We start from the raw sequence: 21,064 nt of genomic DNA on the forward strand, positions 1-21,064 counted from the left end.
CAGAGTTGGACAGCTTGGGATTCTTTCCTTGACAGATGCCATCTAACTTCTCAAATACCAGTGATGGAGTCTCCAGCAAACTTCCTAAGCTGTATTCAACAAAGATTTATTTAGTATCTCAATTGAGAGGTCTTTTTGCTGAGATGTAAGCATCTTATTTCTTCTCCTGTCCTAAGCAAACAGGAAGATTAATGTGCTGTCTCTTTCTCCTAATAGCTTTAAGGGTTTCATACTAATTTTCCTATTCCTCCCAGCCTAAAAACCATAACTTAGTAAAACTGTGTGAAGATGGCATCTTCTTGCCACATCTATTTATAATCTGATCTGCCAACTTAAGTAAAAGAGACATGATCCTGTGCATTGCTGTTGCCCTCAAAAAAATTGAAAACAATTCCTTTCTTTATTTTAATCTTTGTTGATAAAGTGATAACTATTTCCTAAATAGTGAACCTAGTGAATTTGCTATGATGAGGATATAGAATCATAGAATCCTTGGAGTTGGACCTTTAAAAGTTACCTAGTCTAACTCTCCTGCAATGAATTCAGACATGCACAGCTAGATCAGGTTGCTCAGAGCCTGATCCATCTTTGCCTTGAACATCCCCAGGGATGGGGAATCTGCCACATCTCTGGACAACCTGTTCCAGTGCCTCACCACCCTCACTGGAAAAGACTTTTTCCTTTAATCCAGTCTAAATCTACTGTCTTTAAGCATGAAACCATTTCCCCTTGCCCTATTAAAACAGACCCTGTTAATGAATCTTTTCCCTTCTTTCCTGTAGCTCCCCTTTAGATATTGAAAGGCTGCCATGAGGTTACCTTGGAGCCTTCTCTTCTCCAGTCTGAACAGCCCCAGCTCTCTCAGCCTGTCTTTGTAGGAGAGGTGTTCTATCCCTTGGATTACGTTTGTGGCCCTCCTCTGGATGCGCTCCAACAGGTCTATGCCTTTCCTGTACTGAGAACTCCACATCTGAATGCAGTACACTAGGTGAGGCCCCACCAGAGCAGAGTAGAGGGGCAGGATTGTGTCCCTCATCCTGCTGGCCATGCTTCTTCTGGATATGGTTGCCTTTCTGGGCTGTGAGGGCATGTTACTGGCTCATGGTCAGCTTCCTATCCACCAAAACTCATAAGTCCTTTCCAGAAGATCTGTGTTCAGTGCTTTCATCCCTCAGTATTTGTAGTGGGGGTTGCCTCAACCCCAGAGCAGGATCTTGTATTTGGTTTTGTGGAACCTCATGAAGTTCTCCTGGGCCCACTGTTCATGCCTGTCTGGAAACACAGTATTTAAGGTCACAAGACATTAACTGTAGTCATGGCTGATAGCTACAATCTGATTGGTATATACTCACGAATGCTGGAGGATGCATTTTGCATGGAGCAAAATGCTATATCATGCTCAGTGTTCAGGCTGTAATAATGACTGTGTTTTATAGGGGCTACCTTAATTCCAGTTCCCTGTATACAAAAAAAAAAAACAACATTAGAACTAATATAAAAATCCCACGTGAGATACCAAGGGCACAAACTGGTTTTCAACTGCATAATAAAGCATAAAATACTACAATTTTTCAACTTAATGTGTGAAATCGCAATTAATCCATCTATATGCTATGTATTAGGGAAAATAATGTGTTATTCTAATTTTTCTTTCCTCATTTGACACAGTTAAAATGGGTATTTCTGGCTGATATTACAAACTTCTCTAATGCGATTTTTTTTTTTTAATCTCCTTTTTTGTTTATTACAGATTCTAAAAAAAGAGTGTCATGGAATCATGAATTCCTTCTGTATTTTTCTCTGGATTACTTTTCCAAGGACAGTATTTGTATTTCAAGTTAGTCAAGGCAAGTGTCTCTTTTCTAGTGAAGATATCATAGTGTGATGTAATCTCCTCTTCACCTTCACTATTGTTTACAGTTTTGTTTATGGCTTTGGTGATGTGACTTAGTTCATGCCTGGGGGGGAATTCTTCAGATTCACCCATTTCTGCTTGAATAGAAGTCTTACACAGGCCAACAAAGGAAAACTTACCTACATGGAAAACTTAGAGCTTGAAAACAATCATGGTAGCTTAGAGATAGGAATTTTAAATACACTTTAGAAGAAAATTGCCAACAATGGAACACAAGGGCCTACAGATTTTTGAAAAGCTGTGCTTAGCTTAAGCAAAGTTGGAAACAAAGATACTGACAGTAAAAACATCTATTGCAGCCACGTTTCTTTTGAAAATATGATTGTGATCACAAATATCATGCTGCTCTTCAAAGTAAGTGGCTACCTACGTAGCTATGCATTGGAGGCAACTCCATTAAGACAGTGGAATTTCTCCACTATGAAATAATTCATACCAATCTGGGTTGGTAGATAACACTGCTTTAAATTTTAATGACTTAAAACTTGTTTGAATAGTAATTCCATTGAGAAATGCTGCTGATTTATTTATTTATTTATTTATTTATTCTACATACTGAAGATTGTTTTCACGTAGAAAATCAGTTGTAAAGCATATTTTCATTATTTAGGATGTACAATACAGAATAAGTACCCATAGTAAGTAATCTAAACGGTGTTTTGAAAAGAGCTCAAGATCAAGTTTGGGAACAATTTCATAAGCTGTTCTGCATGAGAATTATGAAGCAGTTTACTTGTTAACTTTCTGTAGCTGTATTTACCATACATGAATGATTTTAAATAGCAGTGATAACATTCATCTTGATCTTTGTGATGTTTTGGTAGACACGATTGTGCACAGCTGCTGGCACTTCTCATTCACTTTCTCCATGTCCTTCTGATTTATAAATTTTAATACAGAGCGTGAGGCCTTGGTCAAAGTGATGTGGTGAGTCTGTCAAGTATTGTACATGAAAATCTGCCTTTAGAGCAGGTAATTTAACTTTAAACTAGGTGATGACTTTCAGCAACTAAAAACCCCAGAGAATTCTAGCACATGTAGCTTTCTCTAGCCTAAGCTTTTGTATCTGACTTCCCCATCAACATGCACAGCAAAATCAAGCTCACTGCATTTAAAATAGTTAGAAGCCATATTATTTAACATTCATGGGGATTCATGGGAAAGGGGGAAATTCTTCTGGACATTTCAGGACTACAGCTTTTGCAAGGTCATCTTCTCTTGTCTCAACCTTTAAGAATGATTTAAAAGCTTTTTGACTTTCCTCAGCAAATACCCTTTGGCAGGATTAAACTGTACTGTTGCCAATTCAGCTTACTACCAAGCATGTTAATGAGGTGTCTTGGCCTTTTTATTAATTCTACAAGCAAAGTAGTCCATTCAGCAGTGACTGAGAAAGTTTAATCAAATAATCTCATTGTTTTTAATTTATCACCACAATAAAATACTCTACTAAAGAAATAACCCATTTTTCAATTCTATATAGCTTCATACAGAAATGCAGTTCTGCTTTGAGGCTCACAGTAGTGCTTACACCAGCCCTGATGTTTGTATACAATTAATACAGATGTCACTGTGTACAAATGAATGCTAGGGGGGACTTGCACAGCACCTCTGTGAATTGTCTGCCTGTAGTTCTTAGTGTTCTTCCTCTCACTGCAAACTTATACTGTTAACAGACTTTTTAAATTAAGTCTTAATTAAAAAAAAAAAGCTGGAAATAAAATGCAGTAAGATTCTAATATTTCAGATACATATGAGCGGCTTCGAACAGCTGCCATTAACCCTATACAATAAAAACTGCCTGTCAAATTAGTGTCCAAGTCTTCCATACGCTTCAGAAATTACCCTGTTGAGAAGGCTGTACTGTCCAACACTAGCAATGCGTTTCCTACATCAAAAAATGACAATTTTAAAAGCCATCTTCAAAACTAGAAAAATAAAAGTTTATGTAAAGTTTGAGAATTATCAGATTTTTCTTGGGGCTGGCACACTTTCCAGATAAGCAACTTTAAACACAGTATGAATGTTAGGCTCTGATTCACAAAGGCAACAGCCTTCCCTCAGCACAAATCCAATAAGTTTTCTTTTGCATTCTATCCGTAGTCTTTTACTTTCTCCCCTGAATCTTCATGGCTGCTCTTCTATTTCTTTTGGTGGGTTTTCATGGGATAGCCCGGGTAGAGAGCAATGGTTATCGTTTTCCCTTTTTCCTTATTCCCTGGTTATTTGGCTCTCCTCTCCCTCTCGAACAACACTGTGGTCTGTGAAGTCAAAAGGACCAAGTAGAAATGACAGAAAAATACTAAAACTTGTAAGACTGGTAACTAATCTTCCTTCAGCTTTGTTTTGTAGTCCATTATTTCAGGTATAAATTACTTGACATAGCAGAATGTGGTACAAGATACAAGCCCATATAGAGCACAGATTGACTTTGGGATTCATGCCTCAGGCATTTCTTAAAATACAGGATATTGAAAGGATCTACTGTTCTGTATTTTGTCTTTGACACCTCCTACAGCCCTTTTGCGGTTTCCTGCTGAAGAAGGAAAACGAGGAAGGAGATATTGTTGTTTCTGAAATGGCATTTTTGTGTTTTGCATTTCAGTTTTCTATTTGAATCGGGAAGAGACAAAGGCAGTGCTCACACACTACAAGGAAATAATGAGATACCCTAGAAAGAAAAGGTGTTTTTTCTCCCGTACTTCTCATCTAACAATAGATAGCAGAACAATCATTAGGTCTATTTCCAATTTCAAATGAAAGGGACTTTTATTTTCCACTGTTTGACAAAGAAGAATGTTGAAGAGTTTATATTCAACAACATTGAAGTAGCAGATTAAAATCAGCTTTATGTAAAGCAGCATACTTCCCAGAAACCAAGACACTGACTCTACGTGTCCCTTTGTGACTACAGCAGGCAACTACATCATAGTTTTCAGAGCTTTCTAGATGCTTTCAGCAAAGAGTCTTGTCTGAAATCCTGATACTTGTTTGGTTTTGCCCATAAGATGCAGGAATCTAAGAACTATTCAGGAATTTCATGACAAATATGTTGCAATTTGTGTTAAAGTCATCTGACTGTAATTGCTGAAGCTTGTTCCCTCTCTCTACTTGAGAAAGTGTGAGGCTGTTGAAGGTGGTTGGGTTGATTTATTTGATTTTGCATTTGGATATTTTCTGTCATCTCAAGCAGTCTTCCTCAATTTTCAGAGTTTATTTAAATATAAATATAGATAGATACTTCAAAAAGTGAATGTGAGCAAGACTAATTGGGGAAAAAAAAGTTTTTAACTGTGGTAATGTTTTTTGTTGCTGCTTCAAAACTTTGTGTATTAAATAGATTGCATTCAGAGTTGTGCCCTCATCTAGTTAGAATAGCATATTAACCTTAAATTGGTCCTGCTGATCTAGCTGGAGCCACTTTGACTATATAATAGCAGTATATTCATGTGAATGCCAGATTTGACCCTAGCTAGAGAAAATCATTTTGCCATATCACTGTTTCCATATATTATATGGGACTTTTATCATGTACATTGTATTTCTGTCTAATATCCAACAACCCTTGGGGCAGGAACACCAGATTAATGGCTCAAGTGCGTACCTTCAGTAATAAGGATAAAAACACTAAGGAGCAGGGACATACATCAGCTGCAGAAAGATTCAGTTAAAAGAATACTTGCTTAAGGAGGCAGCTGGGGCTCTGAGTTCCAAGAGCTGTTTGGAAATTACTAGTCCTTCACGTGATGCTAGTAATATTTCGGATATGAGTATTTATCCCTCTTGGATAAACTTTCATGAGGTCAGTAATAATGGGAAATGAAAATAGAGTTTAAATGACATTTTCCTCTGCCATGGCGTCACAGTGTCTATAATATAGTACTGATATGTCTTGATGGCTGTATTTAAGAGCTGAGTAGCAGTCAAAAAGGGAAAAAAAGGGTGCAGCTAATAGGACAATAAGTCACTGGATTCTGCAACTGCTCCCTCTTACAGAGCTCTGCCATTTTAAAAAATACACTGTTTCCTAACTCATGCATGACTGTAGGTGTTTTATTGATTTAAAAGTAGTAAAAGGTTCAGAAAAGCCATTCACAGCATCACTGGTTTAGTGCTACGTATAATAATGGGTGGCTCCTACCTACACTGAATCAAATCCTGCTCAATTTTGCCCACTGAATAGGCATTATACTATGTATAAATATATAAAACATTTAGTAAATGTTTTTTCTTTACCTCGTTGCTTACTCTTGCATAGCATTGCTAGCTTATTCACTGCTTTTTCTCTCCTAATATTAAAAACTGTAAAACAGCTCCACAAATCCACAATAAATTCATGACTAATGCCTGGGAGGTGGTGCAGTCACCATCCCTGGAGGTGTTCAGGAAACATGTGGATGTGGCACTGAGGGATGTGGTTAGTGGGCAAGGTGGGATGAGCTGGTGGTTGGACTAGGTGATTTTAGCAGTCTTTTCCAATCTTAACGATTCAATGAAATGCAAAATCATGTGCATTTATCTTTTAGCATTCAATTCCACACAGCAAGTTTCAGTTCTGACTACAATACTTAAACATGGTTAAAATAGCAGACAGAAGAATTCTTACTTGAGTGTTCACAGCATCTTTTAAGAAGCATCATCATTAATAGCAAAGTTTGGTAAGATCTGAGGAGCTGCAATTTTGAAATGTTTTTTAATTAAGCATTTCAGTACATGTTACAGAGAAGGAACATGCATTTTCTTCTCTCAAGAGATGAATGCTCACTTCAATCTTGCCAGCACTGCCACCAAGCTGTCCCAAGTCACTTGTCTGTGTGACAGGGGAAAGTGTTATCGCACATCTATCATCCAATTTACAATCTGAAATGACAGCAGCTGGCAAAGAAGAAAACAGCAGAAAAACAATCTTTTGGAGGAATGGGTACGGAATGAGATGATTCTGGAACATCAAGGTGGAGAAGCACGCAACAGGGGCTCTGAATTCCATGGCAGTTCTCTGCAAACGCATGTAGAATGAGACTGGACTTTGGTGGCTTGACTGAAAAGCCTAATCTCATTTTTGCTTTTATCCACTACTGCTGATCTGAACTGCACCAGCATCTGCTTCCCCCCTCACTGGCACCTGAGCACAGGTCATGTGTGTTTGTATACAGAGCGCATCCATACTGACGTTCATTTAAGCTTATATGTTTACTGAGCGCTTCCACTGCCTGCTTTTATGCTTAGGCTGCGTGTAAAACCTGTGCTTGAGAGACTGGCCGCTTCTCTCAAGCTCCCAACGGGCGGGGAGAGAGATCGCCACTACGGCCGGGCTGAGGGCGCCCCGCGAGGCGCAGCCGGCCGGCAGGGGGCGCGCGGCGCGGCCGTCACACGGCGATTGGCGGTACGCGCGAGGCTCCCCCTAGCGGCGGCCGGCAGCAGCGCGCGGGCGGGGGGCGCGGGGCGGCGGCGGGGGCCGGGCAGGGCGCGCTCCGCAGGCGGCAGCGCCTCGCAGCCGGCAGCGGCGGCCCGCCCCTCTCCTGCCCGTCTCTCCTTGCCGGGCAGTGCCGGCCCGGGGACCCTCAGCGGTGGCCGCCGCCTCTTCGCCCGCTCCGTGCCTCCTTCTCGCCCGGTACCTGCCGGTGAGCGCCGCCGGCTCGCCCCGCCGTGAAGTCTGGGCGCCCCGCAGCCTTCGCTGCTGCTGCTCCCCATGGGGATCCGGGAGTTCCCCAACGGCTCCGCGCGGGGCAAAGCAGCCACCCTGTGAGTACGGCCGCGGGGCGGGTGGGAGGGACCGGGACACCCATCCACCCCAGCCCATCTCGCGGCACCTGCGGGGAAAGTTGTCGGAGCCGTGGGGCCGCCGCCCTCCGGACCGCGCGCGGCGGCCCCTGACGGCCCTCTCCCGTCCCTCAGAGGCATGCGGCGCTCCCCCGATGTCAGCCCGCGGCGGCTGTCCGACATCAGCCCGCAGCTGCGGCAGCTCAAGTACCTGGTAGTGGACGAGGCCATCAAAGAGGACTTGAAGTGGTCCCGTTCCGTGGAGGATCTCACCAGCGCTTCCGTAGGGCTCACCTCCATCGAGGAGAGGATCCTCCGTATCACCGGCTATTACGGCTACCAGCCTTGGGCCGCCAGCTACAAACGTGAGTCCCAGCTCGGGGCTGCCCGGGGGGGGGGGGGGGGGGGGGGGGGGTTGAGTTTGCGCCCGCAGCCCTCGGGCAGGGGCTGGGGTGCGGGAGTGCCCGCAGCCACGAGTTAACGCTGCTGAGACCGAGGGACGTGTGCTGGTGGCAGCGTTGCAAGGTGTTGTTCTCTGTGTTTGTGGTAGCCCCTCCGCGTTCATCCGCACGCGGTTTTCCAAAGCGTTGTTTTAGGAGACTGTTAGATTTTCACAGCGTTTCATCTCGTTTTTTATGCCTTTCTTGCGTCTGTGGAGCTGTTTCTTCCGTATTTCTACACTTGAGCAAGAAACTTACTACGATATCAGCGAGGAGAAGCCCAGCTGTGTTCCCCATAGGCATGACTTAGAAAGGTAGCGAGTCCTCGGGGGGCTGTGATACAGCAGCTAGTGCTTTCACATGTAATGTTCCCTATCTCTTGCCTGTCTTTCATCTCCACGGGGATAACTGCATGACTTCAGGAGCTCTAAAAATAAGTTACCCATTAATTGAAGTCATGAAGGTATCTTTGGTTGTTTTAATGTTGTCTGTTGTAGGGTTTTTGTTGTTGAAATGATCGGGCTGTAACAGAAGTGGTCGCTTTGCTGGGTATGTGGGCTCTGACCAAGTGATTGCTTTCACCTTGTGCTTTCCTAAGTATGAAGTGTAAACATCCTGAAATGTTTGCTCGCGGATGATCTCCTTGCGAGTGTGCTTCATCATGAAAGGGACGCAAGAAAGCGTGGTACACAGCTTTCTCCACTTTTACACAGCATTTGCTCCACTTTTCCACTGAGGAAGAGAAACTTTTGATTGTAAATAGGGCTTTACTGATGAAAATTCTTCTGTAAGAGCCTTCCTTTTTTTTCTTTTTTTTTCTTTTTTTTTCTTTTTTTTTTTTTTTTTTCATTATTTTTCAACACAAATATCTGATATTTGCTACTTTACTCACAGGGAATATGGAATTTCTGTAAGAGCAGTTCTATTGCATGGATGGGGGCCATTCTTGAGAGTAAAGCTTTTCAGGATCAGATGGTGTGTTGGTGCCAGATTCAGTTGGATGTTGGTGCCTGGATCTGACACGGTGACTAATAGCCCAGCTGAAGCTGCACTGAGCCACTGTGGCAGATCCTTCTGAAATAATAAAGGTCATGCAAACTCCTCAATTACAACTTTGTGTTGAAATGTATAACTGTGTCTGAAGAAGTTAATTGCAAGTCTAAGCTTGCTAGTCTTGTTACATTTTCTCTTGCAGCTTGTTCTGAATAACAAAAATGCATACTGGAGTTGCAATGGAACATAAATACCTTGAGTTTCTTAAGTTTGTGCCTAACAACGACAGGTGATAGGAAGTCACTGTCAATTTGAGTTGATATAGATTAGGGGGGAAAAAAAAAAGGAAAAAAAAACACCCAAAAAGAAGTCCCATCTCTCTAGCTGATATAAGGTGGCATGGCTGAAGCAAAGCTGTGTTGATGTATATCAGCTGAAGAGCTGACTGAATGCATGTAAATAGGGTAAATCATCTAAAGTGGGAAAATAACTTTGGAACGGCTACTTTGAAACCTCTTTAAATAGCCCATTGATTTGAGTTTAGGCAGTTAGGCTTGAGATATGGATTTTCCTTGTGACTTTCAATTTAAGTGGTTTAATTGGCCCAAGAAGTGCAATCAAACAATTTTTATTAAGCTCAAACTGCTCCCTTGTGCTTTTTGTCATCTTATTGTGTGTGCTTGTAGACGTTTGTGTTGTTGGCACTCTGTAAATAATGAGTGTAATTAATGAATTGCATGAATAATGAATCTGCATTCTGGAAAACAAGTCAGTAATCTTGTCTGATCTGATCAGATTTTATCTGCATATTTCTATGACGTTCTGATGGTAATTAAATCACCTGCAGGGCTAGCGCTCTCTCTCTCTCTCTCTCTCTTTCTCTCTCTTTTTTTTTTTTCTTCCACACAAGGCAGTATTCCTCATATACATCATTTAGACTGTTTATACGTATTTAAAATTGAGACATCCAGGAAGCTCTGTTAGTTTTTAATGAAATCCATGAAGGTAACCAGGAAAGGTAATCGAGGAGAGTGTTGCCATGATCCCCAAATTGGCTTTGAGACTACTTCTGTTGGGGTAAAAGACTGACCTTTTAAAAGAGATTGTGATATCTCAAGGTTACAGACCAGTGCCTGTGTTTCATATACTCATAAATAAGATGGAAAGAGGGGGAGGAAGAAGTGAAAATTTGCTAAAGTCATAAAATATAGATTAGATAGAAAAGGAAAGGACTCTGCATTGCTCCAGGAGGACTGACTGAGTCAGGTGAGTAACCTGGATGTTAACAAAGGACGCTCAGTATCACAAATAGAAGATTCCTGTTCCCTGAAACTGCTAAAAAGACCAGTGCAGCCTATGAAGTTTCACATCACTTCATGAGCTTGTGAGAGGGAATAGGCTGGGACTGTATGCAGCTCAGTGAAGACCTCTGCTGTTTGTCTGTACTTGCAAACTGGATTTTAGGAACTGGAATAATGTAATGTGCTTTTGTGTTATTATGATGCCTTCAGAGAATTTAGTGATACAGCCTCGTGAAATATTGTGCACTATTGGTTATTTAAAAAAAAAAAAAAAAGATTAAAGAAGGCTCTAAGATGAGTAAGGGAAAGAATGCAGACAGTCTATAAAGAGTCTCAAGAGTTTTGGCCCTTCATCTTAAAGAGGTAAGAGCAGCAGTGTGTAAGGTACTGGTACATGTTGCTCAGGCATATGGACAATTTTATTTCTTACTGTGTCATAAGAGAAAAACAGATGGGCACTAAAGCTGAAAAGCCATCAGTTAATAATAGGAAAAATATTTTTTAAAGAAACATATCTTTTGTTTTTGAGATAACAAATCCAAGGGACTGTTGATCTTGCCACTGCTATAAATTACAATAGTTTGGGAAAATACTGGAGAGCATATTAAGCTTCATTGATCAGAATAAAAATTAGTGGGAGAGGTGGATCATATTCTTCCTGAGGGTCTCTTGCACTTTCCTTCATAGCCTCTGCCCATCTTCAGAAAGAGGATAGGAGTGTGACATGATCCAATCTAGCAGTTCTTTCCTTTCTAAAACCCCTGCTACTGAGTTCCAGTGTAAATAAATGTGGGAATAACTGCTCTTGAGTCTAAATCAAGTATTTGTACTTTTTTTCCATGGGGATAGTTTGCAGCATCTGATTTAAATTCTCAAATGCACCGGGAGGGGGGAAGAATTATGCAAGATGCAGTAGAATCATAGCCTGATACAGGTGTATCGATGATAGCACTTGGTAAATATGCAATTATTTGTATCAATGAGAAGTATGTTAATTGACTTTTTTTTAATTAGCACATAGTGATCAAATAATTTCATTTAAAGAAAAAAAAAAAAGACAAAATTTGTAGATCCCAGTAACAGCCTATTTGTTGTTTGTAGATCAAACCGTTGTTAGGGCTGCTGACATCAGTGCTGCTCTCTTTCATGGAGGTGAAATAAATTACCACAATTTCTTTTTCTAAAAGCCTGTGAGTTATGTTTGACAGAAAAGACAAGGTGAACAACCATGTTTTAAGTTTCCACTTGGTACCACAGTGGGAATTAGGCTTCTAAATGCTTTTTAGAAGTATATTGCTGAAGAACTTTTCTGCACTTGAAACATACAGCTGTCACCCAACTGTTAAACTGTCTTGCTGATCTGTATGGAAGACTTTCTATTATAATTACTGTAGCAGTTGATGGGAAGCTTGTTTCCACCTGAAACACACACAGCTAGCACCACTGTCAAATGTCCTTTTTTACATTGGCTAGGACTGTTCTGTAGTTATTTAATATCACAGTCTGCCGTTATCTGATTAGTGTTTTAAATACACTGATGTGGATTTGAGTCAGCTATCCCAGTTTTGCAGTCTGCCGTTTCCTACAGATCATCTACACGCATCTACTCCTTGTTTAAGATTAGGGTCTGTATTCTAAAGGAGGGACTTAGGAAGTGTTCTTAAGTACAGACTTGTTGCAGACAAATCAGGGTTATAGTTGTCCCTCTCTCCTTTCAGATGCTTGAGAGACCTCTTAGCATCACACTTCTATTCAGTTCCATGCTTTGTGTGGTTACAGGTGTTATCCTCAGAAAGAATATTGGGAAAATAGTGTGTACTTCTAATTCCCTTTAGTGCTATCTAGCAGGAGTTCACTTCAGTAATAAGCTTCTGGCTTGTGGACATTTCTGAGACTTTGGCCTGGTATGTAATTCCAGGTTGTTGCAGTGACTTCTTTTAAGCGGCCTGCTGTTCCTCAAGTGGAATGGATAGATTGCCTCCACCAGTTTTGAATACTTCCTGCTCTGCTCCTCCCTGCTAGCTAAAGAGTGGTTCTCTATTTTCAGTGTTTCTCTACTGCTACTTCAACAACACAACAAGCTGTGTGGTTTTAATGCCCGGATTATCAGCCTACTATTCATACAGCATGCAGCCCAGAATGTCTTGACCTGGAGATGGAATTAAATGCTATTACCAGTGTAATACAAACAACATGTTGGAACACATTGGCTTACAAATCTTCAGAATGTTTCTCAGAAAGCATGAATGTCTGACTATGAAAATGTCACAATTACTGAACTTAGATATCCTTTCAAGGGAGTATTGGTTTGAACTAACTAAAAGTATGAGATTTTAGTTTTACAAATAGAAATTATGCAGCTGAAGACCATTCTCCTTATGGTCTGCTTTTCACGTGAAATTCATGCTGAATGCTGTAATTTTCACATTTGTTAAAAGCAAATCCAATGGGGTTATGAATCAGGATAAAAATACTGATGTGTGAAATTTGTTCAAATGCTGTTTTTGTAGTATTTACAGCTGAGTGAGAACTTAACTTGTTTTTGAGCTGGCATACAGGAATCTCCAGAAGTTCAAAGACAGAAATGGAGAAGCAGTTCTCTCCAGGGAAAGTCATCTTCACGCCAACTGTGGGCAAATAATTTAAAACTGATACTTATTTTCTACTACATAAATAGGAAGGTCATGCTCTTATAACTGATGCAGTATTTTGATGATACCCTTCATGTCGCTGTTCCTAAGCTCAAATGATTACATGGGAATCTTGTTTTTCAGGTGAGAACATGGACTAACCTCTAGATAATTTAGAAAGACTTGGATATATGCCCTGGTGTCAATTTATAGGTCTAAATCCTCCAAGAGTTTAAAAGAGAAGTAAAAATATGTGCCTTACCTCATTGCTTTAAGCCAGATTTATGGTTTTATAGGCTTAATTTGTTGTTTCTTCTTGATGCTCTTTGGCAATACTAACATAACTAATTGTTCCATTAGCAGAAAAAGATGAACAAAGCCTGGTCGCTCTTACAGGCAAAATAAAAGAATAGTAATTGATTGCATTGCAACTTGGAAAGTATTGTGGCACAGTGAATTCAACTGTCATCTAGTTGTTGCAAGCTAAACCTATGTGTGATTTTACATAAACCAGGACTGTTACTGGCTTACATTCATGTGACAGCTCACGCAAAAGCTCCTGGAGCTGTTTCCCCACATGTATGGCACTCATTGTAGCTGAGAGTAACTGTTCTCAAAAATATTCTATCAAAATACTCCAGAGACCTGATCCTAAGTTTGCAGTGGATGTCCCAGAACGCTAAGGGGAACTTTTCTTTCTTTTTTTTTTTTTTTATTTTTCTCTTGGTAAGAGAGCCCCTTAGCTCCTATGGACTTTAACTCTCTGGTGGCCTTGCAGTTGAAAATGAGAGTGGAAGAGCAAAATCTGGCTGGAAGAGATAGGGCAAAAGAGGACAGGGGATTAATGCTGAGCAGCCACAGAGATATTGCACAGATATTTAGGGAGAGATCAAACAGCCTGTTACAAGTTTCTTCAAGACAATTCTGATGGAGAAAAGATGAGGTTCCCTGACTTTTTCAGGTGGTAAGGAAAATGTCTTTGGGCCAGTACTAAGCATAAAGCTGCTTCCTCTTATAATTTGGGCTTAATTAATCATAGATTTCAAGTTTTCAACTTTCTATGGGCTAATCAAGCAAATTGTAATTTAGTCTGATTTACTAAATATTTTGAATCATTTAGTAAATGTTTGGGAAATTGCAAATGTTTAGTGAATGTGTTTACTAAATGTACTGTAGTTTAGTAAACAAATAATACAATTGAGTAGTGTTACCCCCACTTTTAGCTAGGCAGTCAAGCAAACTTTTTTTTTTTTTAAATATTGAGTTTTTACAGTGAAGAAACTAACAGTTGCAACCTACAAAATGCATACTTTTGTTTGTTGATTATTTAAACAAATTAATTAGATGCTTTCTGCATTTTTTTTTTTTCTTCCATGCAGCTCTAATTATGTGCCATGTGCAGCATGCTACTTATACATAAAAGCTCATGGAACAGTAATTAGGGAGCTCTTGGCTTTCAGCATTAGCTTTATATCCCTTAGCACAAATGTTATCACTGAATGTTGTTTTTTTCAGTGGAATATACCACTGAAGTCTCTATTGTGAAAATCTACTATGTCTATTTGTGTTAATGAAGCTGAGGCTTACATTAGCAAGTCTGAGGAAGTGTTAACTGGCATTTGAGACTCCTTTTGCTGGTGAACTGTATGAAGGTATATATAGATGTGTATGTTTGTATTGTAAGTAGAAGTGTGAATATGTTGAGTAATTAGCATCTGTAATCCATACTAGTGGATTGTTAGTAAAAAGACAGCCTATTGATACAGAATAATGAGGGAGTAAACTAGTTTGCTTGAACGGTATTTAAGAACTATTAAGGGTTAAACAAATGTTTATTCTTGAAGCAATTTTGCATCAAGTTTTTGAAGCTGTATTTGTCTTTATTGAGGAATCTTTCCTGTGTCAAGGACATTTCTGCAATAAATCTGGAGTGTACCTTGTGATACGTGTAGCAGCATTGCAATCTGGCTGCAGAGTTTGTGCTGAAATATTGTAATATCAGATATTGTTTTGTAATGGGAATATTACTAAAAGACAAAAACACAAGGAAAGGACTACTGGTTCCAGATGTTTATCTTCTTGAAATTGCTTAGTGCATTGCCACTGAAGCCCATTAGCCTCAATGGTAATTTCATCAGATTCTAGTTGTTGTGATCTAATCAGTCTTTAATATAATGAGGTGTTTTTGTTTCATATTTCTGATGTAAATCACAAGCTACTATATCTACTGCCAATTAATGGAAGTCAGATAGGTCCTATCAGGATGAAAAGAGGGAGGGACAAATTACATAAAGGCAACTTTGTCCCTCCTGCATAGAGCTCTCCCCTGAAGGATGTGAGGGTGTAGTTCTGGCCCTCTCTTTGAAAGTGAAAGCCGTAGGCTTTCTACTATTGCCAGTGAATGATTACAACTCTGAGAACAGTAAAACAATGAGACCTTTGGTTTGGAGAAAGATCCTACGAAGGCTGACCATTCCCTGGGTGGGAACTCTGATCTGCAGATAAATTTCTGTCTTATTGCAGAACCTGGTTGTGGGAATGATGTTCCCTGAATTCATTTTTTTTAAACTTTGGATGCTGCACTTGGCCATCTCCCTTTATGACAAGTTCACCTAAGTGATTTCAGACTCCTCAGTTTTCTCCTGACCTTGAGGATCATAGGGTTCATTTCTGTACAAAATCAGCCTTATTCTACATCCAATTGTATTTTTTTCCAATTACTATTTCAACGTAGGAATCAGACTTTTTCTGATAATGCCTATTTCAGTAGTTTAGGGATTTAGGTGGCTTAACATTTGGAAAAATAAGGATGACATCACATAGCCAACAGGAAATATTAGCTCAGTAAGTCCATCATACAAGGCAAGATAATTTGATTCTTTGAGCTCCTCCAGAACCAGGGCATGTAACTTGCTGCAAGTGAAAAAGTTGCATTCTTCCTAATAAGGCCTTGATCTTGCAATTAACCATTCTCATTGCTGTAATTGGTTCTTGTGCAATAGTTTGTGAAAACAGGCCTTAACATCTGAATGGAGCAACCTTGTTTTCCATTTTGAAGTGCTGCAAAATCCTGACAATCCTACTAGCATATAAATAATAGCTAGTAGAGGTAATTCAATAGTAATATTCCAAAGAGTTTTATCTTTTCTTTCTGTGCTTTGACATTGCAAATAGCCCTGATACGGTGTTTTTCCTCAGTGTCTCCTGCACAACAGCTAAAGGTACCAAAGTAGTGTGGAAGTTGAACTTGTCTGCTTTCTGTCTGTGCTGGAGCAAGCCTATACATTTTAAATTTACATTTACATTTTTAACCTGGCTGGCAGTGATGCTGTTTGTGAGCCCCAGCATACCGTGATGTGGCTTTGCCAGGTCCATGTAGTTGTATGAATGGATCATGGGCTTGTGCTCAGGTGTAAAGTGGATTAAGAGCCTACCTATCCCTACTGAGATCTTGAGCTCACTAGATATTGTCTTCACAGTCATGTCCTGAATCCTTGTATCCAGTAGGATTAGCTGTTCACAGACTTCTACCCTAGCTGAAGTAGTGCCAGAATTCAAATCACTCATCCACTACTTGCACCGTTACTTGCCAGGAAATAAAGATTCATCATGGCTTTATGACTTTGTTGGTTCTCCTGCTCGCTTCATGCAAGTCTTTTGAAAGCTCTGAGGCTGATTTGTTGGAATATACAACCATTAATACCTGTACTTTTTAAGGCAAACTAACGTGGTAATGTAGACTTTTCTGGTAATTGTCTTGAATGTATCTAGACAATAGTTACCGTTTATGGTTTCAGGCAGCATATACCATGGAACAGTAATTAATAACAGCAAATGTGTTTTTCCTTGTCTTCCTGCTGAACTTGCTTTTTGCTATATAGTGTTTGACAGTGTCCTGATGCCCTGATGACTACTCAGTTGAGGATCTTTCTTCCTTTTAGAAACAGGAAGCTTATAATGTAAAGAAATACATTTCAGATGCTAGTTAAATAGGAGAAATTACAAAGTAAGGTAGAACTAGGAAAAGGTGGACATACTGTTGAAGTCCTGCTCTAACTATGGGTTTGTGGACATAAATTAACATGGAAAAATAGAACTCCTGTTGCACAGCACGAGGGACTTCAGGAGGCTGACTGACTCCTGGTCAGTTTTTCCAGCTTGCTGCATTATCCTGGGGGAATGTATGAGGAGGGCACCAATGCATCTTAAATCACTGTATTCCCCTGGTTGGCTTGTAAGACCTATAATAATCCTCTTAAAGGTGCAATGTAGAATTTGACCTCCAGCTCCTGCTCATAAAATTATTTTGCTGTCATTTGAAGACCTCAATAAAAATTATCCCAGAAGGCTAAAAATTGAAGAAGAAATTTGAAATTTTATTCTGTCATGGGAGTGTGGAGAAGTATGTTCTCAGCAGAGAAATCTAGGGACAGGAAACATACAGATCACAAGTATTGTATTGGGATCAATACTTGCAACCTTCTCTTTTGGTTAACTGTATAATAGAAATTGAATTTCACTGGAAATAGTTCTGGAAACAATATTAGGCATCCTATATTTATCCCTAGAAAATTCAGAAGATGAAAATATTTTTGCATGGCATCTTTATAGGAATCTTTTCTAGCGATATTACTTTAAAATGACATATAGCAGATGATGATTTCTTTCTGTATGTCAAATTGTTCAACATCCTACACTTCTTTAGAAGTGCATTATCTCTTGTCTACAAAATAAAAATACATTAGAAGTGGGAATGATTTCAGAATCTCCAGAGTGTAAACCTAGACTTTCTTATGACTCCCCAGGAGCCTTTTACTTCTTGATGAAATTACTGCTCAAAGGAAACTGGGAAAAGCGTCTCTACTGGAACACTTCTTGCTCAAAGAAAAATGTATTGTTCAGCTTTATGCTCACAAATATGAGAAAATTAGAAAAACTGTATGAGATTAATCCCTGCCTAGTCCATGACACTTCTTACGTTAACCTTATTCAAGCCAGGCTCATCAGGTTTAAGTCTTTGAGTTTGCCTTTTAAGCTGGCTGTCTGCTTTATGTGCTGATCATCTGTTCCTAAGGCAACTGCATCATATTACACCTACCCATACATGGTCTTTATTGTATGTTCCTGAGAAGCCCTGTTTAAATTATAGAATAATTATTTCTTTTAATAGATGTGCAATTTTAATTTTCTTTCATCTCAAAGTTGGTATTTAATTAGCACTTTAAAGCTTGTCCCAACATAGGTAGAAAGCATCTACAGCAATTAAGAAGAGACTTTTTTTTTATTGTCTAGAAAGCCGGCTACTCAGAGCCGAGTGTTGCAAGGAGGAAGAACACATCTACAGCTATTTGTAGTTGTAGGAGTTGAGGATTGAGACCTCTAACAGAGCACACAGTGGAAGCAATGGAACAGGAAGAGAACATCCTCAAACAGGGCTGTTAACAAACAGAAAATAGCTAGTTCTCTAAGCCCCACTCCTTTGTTTATCCTAAATGCTAAATCATTGTTAGTGTTTTTCCCCTTCAGAGGAGGCCCTATGCTAGTGTGGGGGGCAGTGGATGGATTTGGTGCTGAAGCCTTTTGGAAAAGTAACAGGAAGGTGTTCTTGTTTATCAATAAGGAGAGCAGTTAGGCTTTGATAACTGTGACGCGATCAATTTAGGTGTGAGAGAAACACATAGAAACAGACCTCCATGCAAATGTAGGCACAGAATAGTGTGTAGTGTTTTCCTGAAGAAATTTGAAGTGACACTAAAGTATGTTGAAGTATGACAATGTTGTATGTTCAGATTAGGTATCTGGTTGTTGTTAAACTATCCCACTACAGAGACATGCAAGTAGCCTACAGAATGCATCATGGAGAAACTTCCTGGTAAACTTCAAAATCTATCAAGCAAAGCTGGATGGTTGGGTCAACTATTCATGTCTTTGTTGTATTTTCAGAGATTGAAATCACTTAGTCCTCATACTGGTCAAAGTCTGAAAGAAGCCAAAATGAATTTTGCCGGACTAAAATGAGCAACTGATGGCAGAATGAGCAAAACTAATGACTAAAATGAGCAACTTGCTGAATACTGCAGCCTGAATGGATCTAAGGGTTCTGGTCTCAATGTCGTAATAGGTCTATGAAAACTGGGCAGTTTGTTGGGCTAAGGCACTCTAAAACTTCCAGATAATCTCAGGAGTAAACTAGCTGAAGTATTTTCACAAACATAATGTGCTGTCCCAAGCTCAACTTCTCTTCTAATGCCTTTTTGCACTTTTCAAATGCAAGTGCAAAGAGGTTGGATCTGGTCCCAGCTTGCAGCTGAAATCAATCCCACTGTAACCGTTTATGTAGGCTTGTACAGTAAATTCATTTTCAGCTAAGTTCATTTCCATTGTAGTCAATCTGTCAATCTAATAAATTCTTTTGTTTTGTTCACTTTTTTTGCCATGCAAGAGGCGATTGAAGTGTGGGTGTGTGATCCCCAAGTATAAAAAAATGAAATCCTTAAGCAAGTGAGAAGAGTATAAGAGCCTCACCTTTTTGTTTTGAACCAGTTTAATCACAAATGTTGTTGCAAATCTGATTTTAAACATTTACTTCTTTTGGAGTTTTGACAGAAATTTAGCCCAAGTTGCATGCCTAGCAGTAGGAATTGTACAAGAATAAGAAATTTATACCAAGAGAGTTGTTATTAGTCAGTACCTTGGATATTAACTGCTCCATCTGAATCACTGTGCACTGAGATATAATTGGAAGATACAAAAACATCAGTTAATTGCAGAAAGGCTTCTTTCACTTCAAATGTGTATGTCCCAGCACAAGGGAAAACCAGCTGCATTGTAATCTGCTTTCTGCAACAGGAGCTGATTTTACTAAAAGCAAATGAGTTGTATAGGGCTGAGCTCATTGCTGAAGCTAGACAATTTGTCTGACAACAGCCAACCTTTTAATACCTGATGTTTCTTGCTTTTTTGTCACTGCTTATGTATGTCTTACACGTTAAATTACTCTGCTCTTAAGTATATTTTCATTACATACCTTTCCAGAGTTAAAATTGGAGAAATTCCCAACCATTACTTACTTCAAATAATATTTCTCAGCATTGCTTTTATAAGCCTTTGAGACTAACTACTGCAAAGTTTAAAGCTTACAGTAGTTACTTTTCATCTCTCGTAATTCTTAATGCAGCAATGTTACACTAATAAAGTATTAAGGGCTCAATCCGATAATCAAAATAATAACTGAAAATACCTGTGGGTATAAGTACAGTCACACATCTGCTTTATATTCAAAAGATAGGTCTGCTGTGTATTTAAAGGATGGGTCTTCAAATTCCTTTTTTTCTGCAGTTAAGTAACTAGCTAGTTGTATTTCCTTTGAGCTACTGAGTTGCGAGGAAACGTTTCTGCAACTATTAATGCATGATTTTCAAGCCTGAAAAAAAGTATATATGAGTAACTTAAGCTTCATAACAGCTGTGAATAAAGTTGTGAATTTGTGTATGTAAACTTCTAGTACGCAAATTACTTGTATTGCTCCAAATAACTGATTTCTACTGACTGTTAATGAAACATTTTGTGGAAAATACCTATTTTTTTATTCTTCATTACACAAAACATTGTTTTGGTTTGTCCACGGTAATTACAGTAATCCAGAAGATTTCATCATTGCTGTTTTATACATACTGAAAGTCAATTTCTATGTAAATAAAGCAAATATTTTTTCTGAGCATGTGTAGATGATTTAATTGTGGCTCAAAATAATTCAGTTCTCAATTCATTTTGTGCATCCCAACATAATAACATAATCATTGTTTTTGTTGTTGTTGTTGTTTTTTCATCAATCTGGTTTTGTCAGTTTTCCAGGATGTAATGTAATCCAAAGTAATTCACATGTGTAGAGAAATGAAGTTTGATAGAACAGTCCATCTATAAGGCAAAATCCTTGTGACAGGGGGTTCTTTGCAATTTATTTAATGCAAATTAAAAACTGTATGAAGTAGTTGATGGATGTTTGAGTTATGCAAGGAAAAAATG

General features: G+C 39.3%; 1 protein-coding gene across 1 annotated transcript in view; it reads left to right on the top strand.

The window, feature by feature from the left end:
• Positions 1 to 7,571: 7,571 nt before the first annotated feature.
• Positions 7,572 to 21,064, top strand: part of SLC35F3 (solute carrier family 35 member F3) — a 145,723-nt gene continuing 132,230 nt past the window's right edge. The window contains exons 1-2 of the mRNA XM_052671831.1: positions 7,572 to 7,657; positions 7,811 to 8,040. Coding sequence (XP_052527791.1) covers positions 7,605 to 7,657; positions 7,811 to 8,040 — 283 coding nt within the window. The 5' untranslated portion in view covers positions 7,572 to 7,604. The remainder of the gene's footprint in view (positions 7,658 to 7,810; positions 8,041 to 21,064) is intronic.

This window comes from Tympanuchus pallidicinctus, unplaced genomic scaffold, assembly GCF_026119805.1.
Source record: "Tympanuchus pallidicinctus isolate F22 unplaced genomic scaffold, pur_lepc_1.0 scaffold1, whole genome shotgun sequence".
In the NCBI taxonomy this organism is placed as follows: domain Eukaryota; kingdom Metazoa; phylum Chordata; class Aves; order Galliformes; family Phasianidae; genus Tympanuchus; species Tympanuchus pallidicinctus.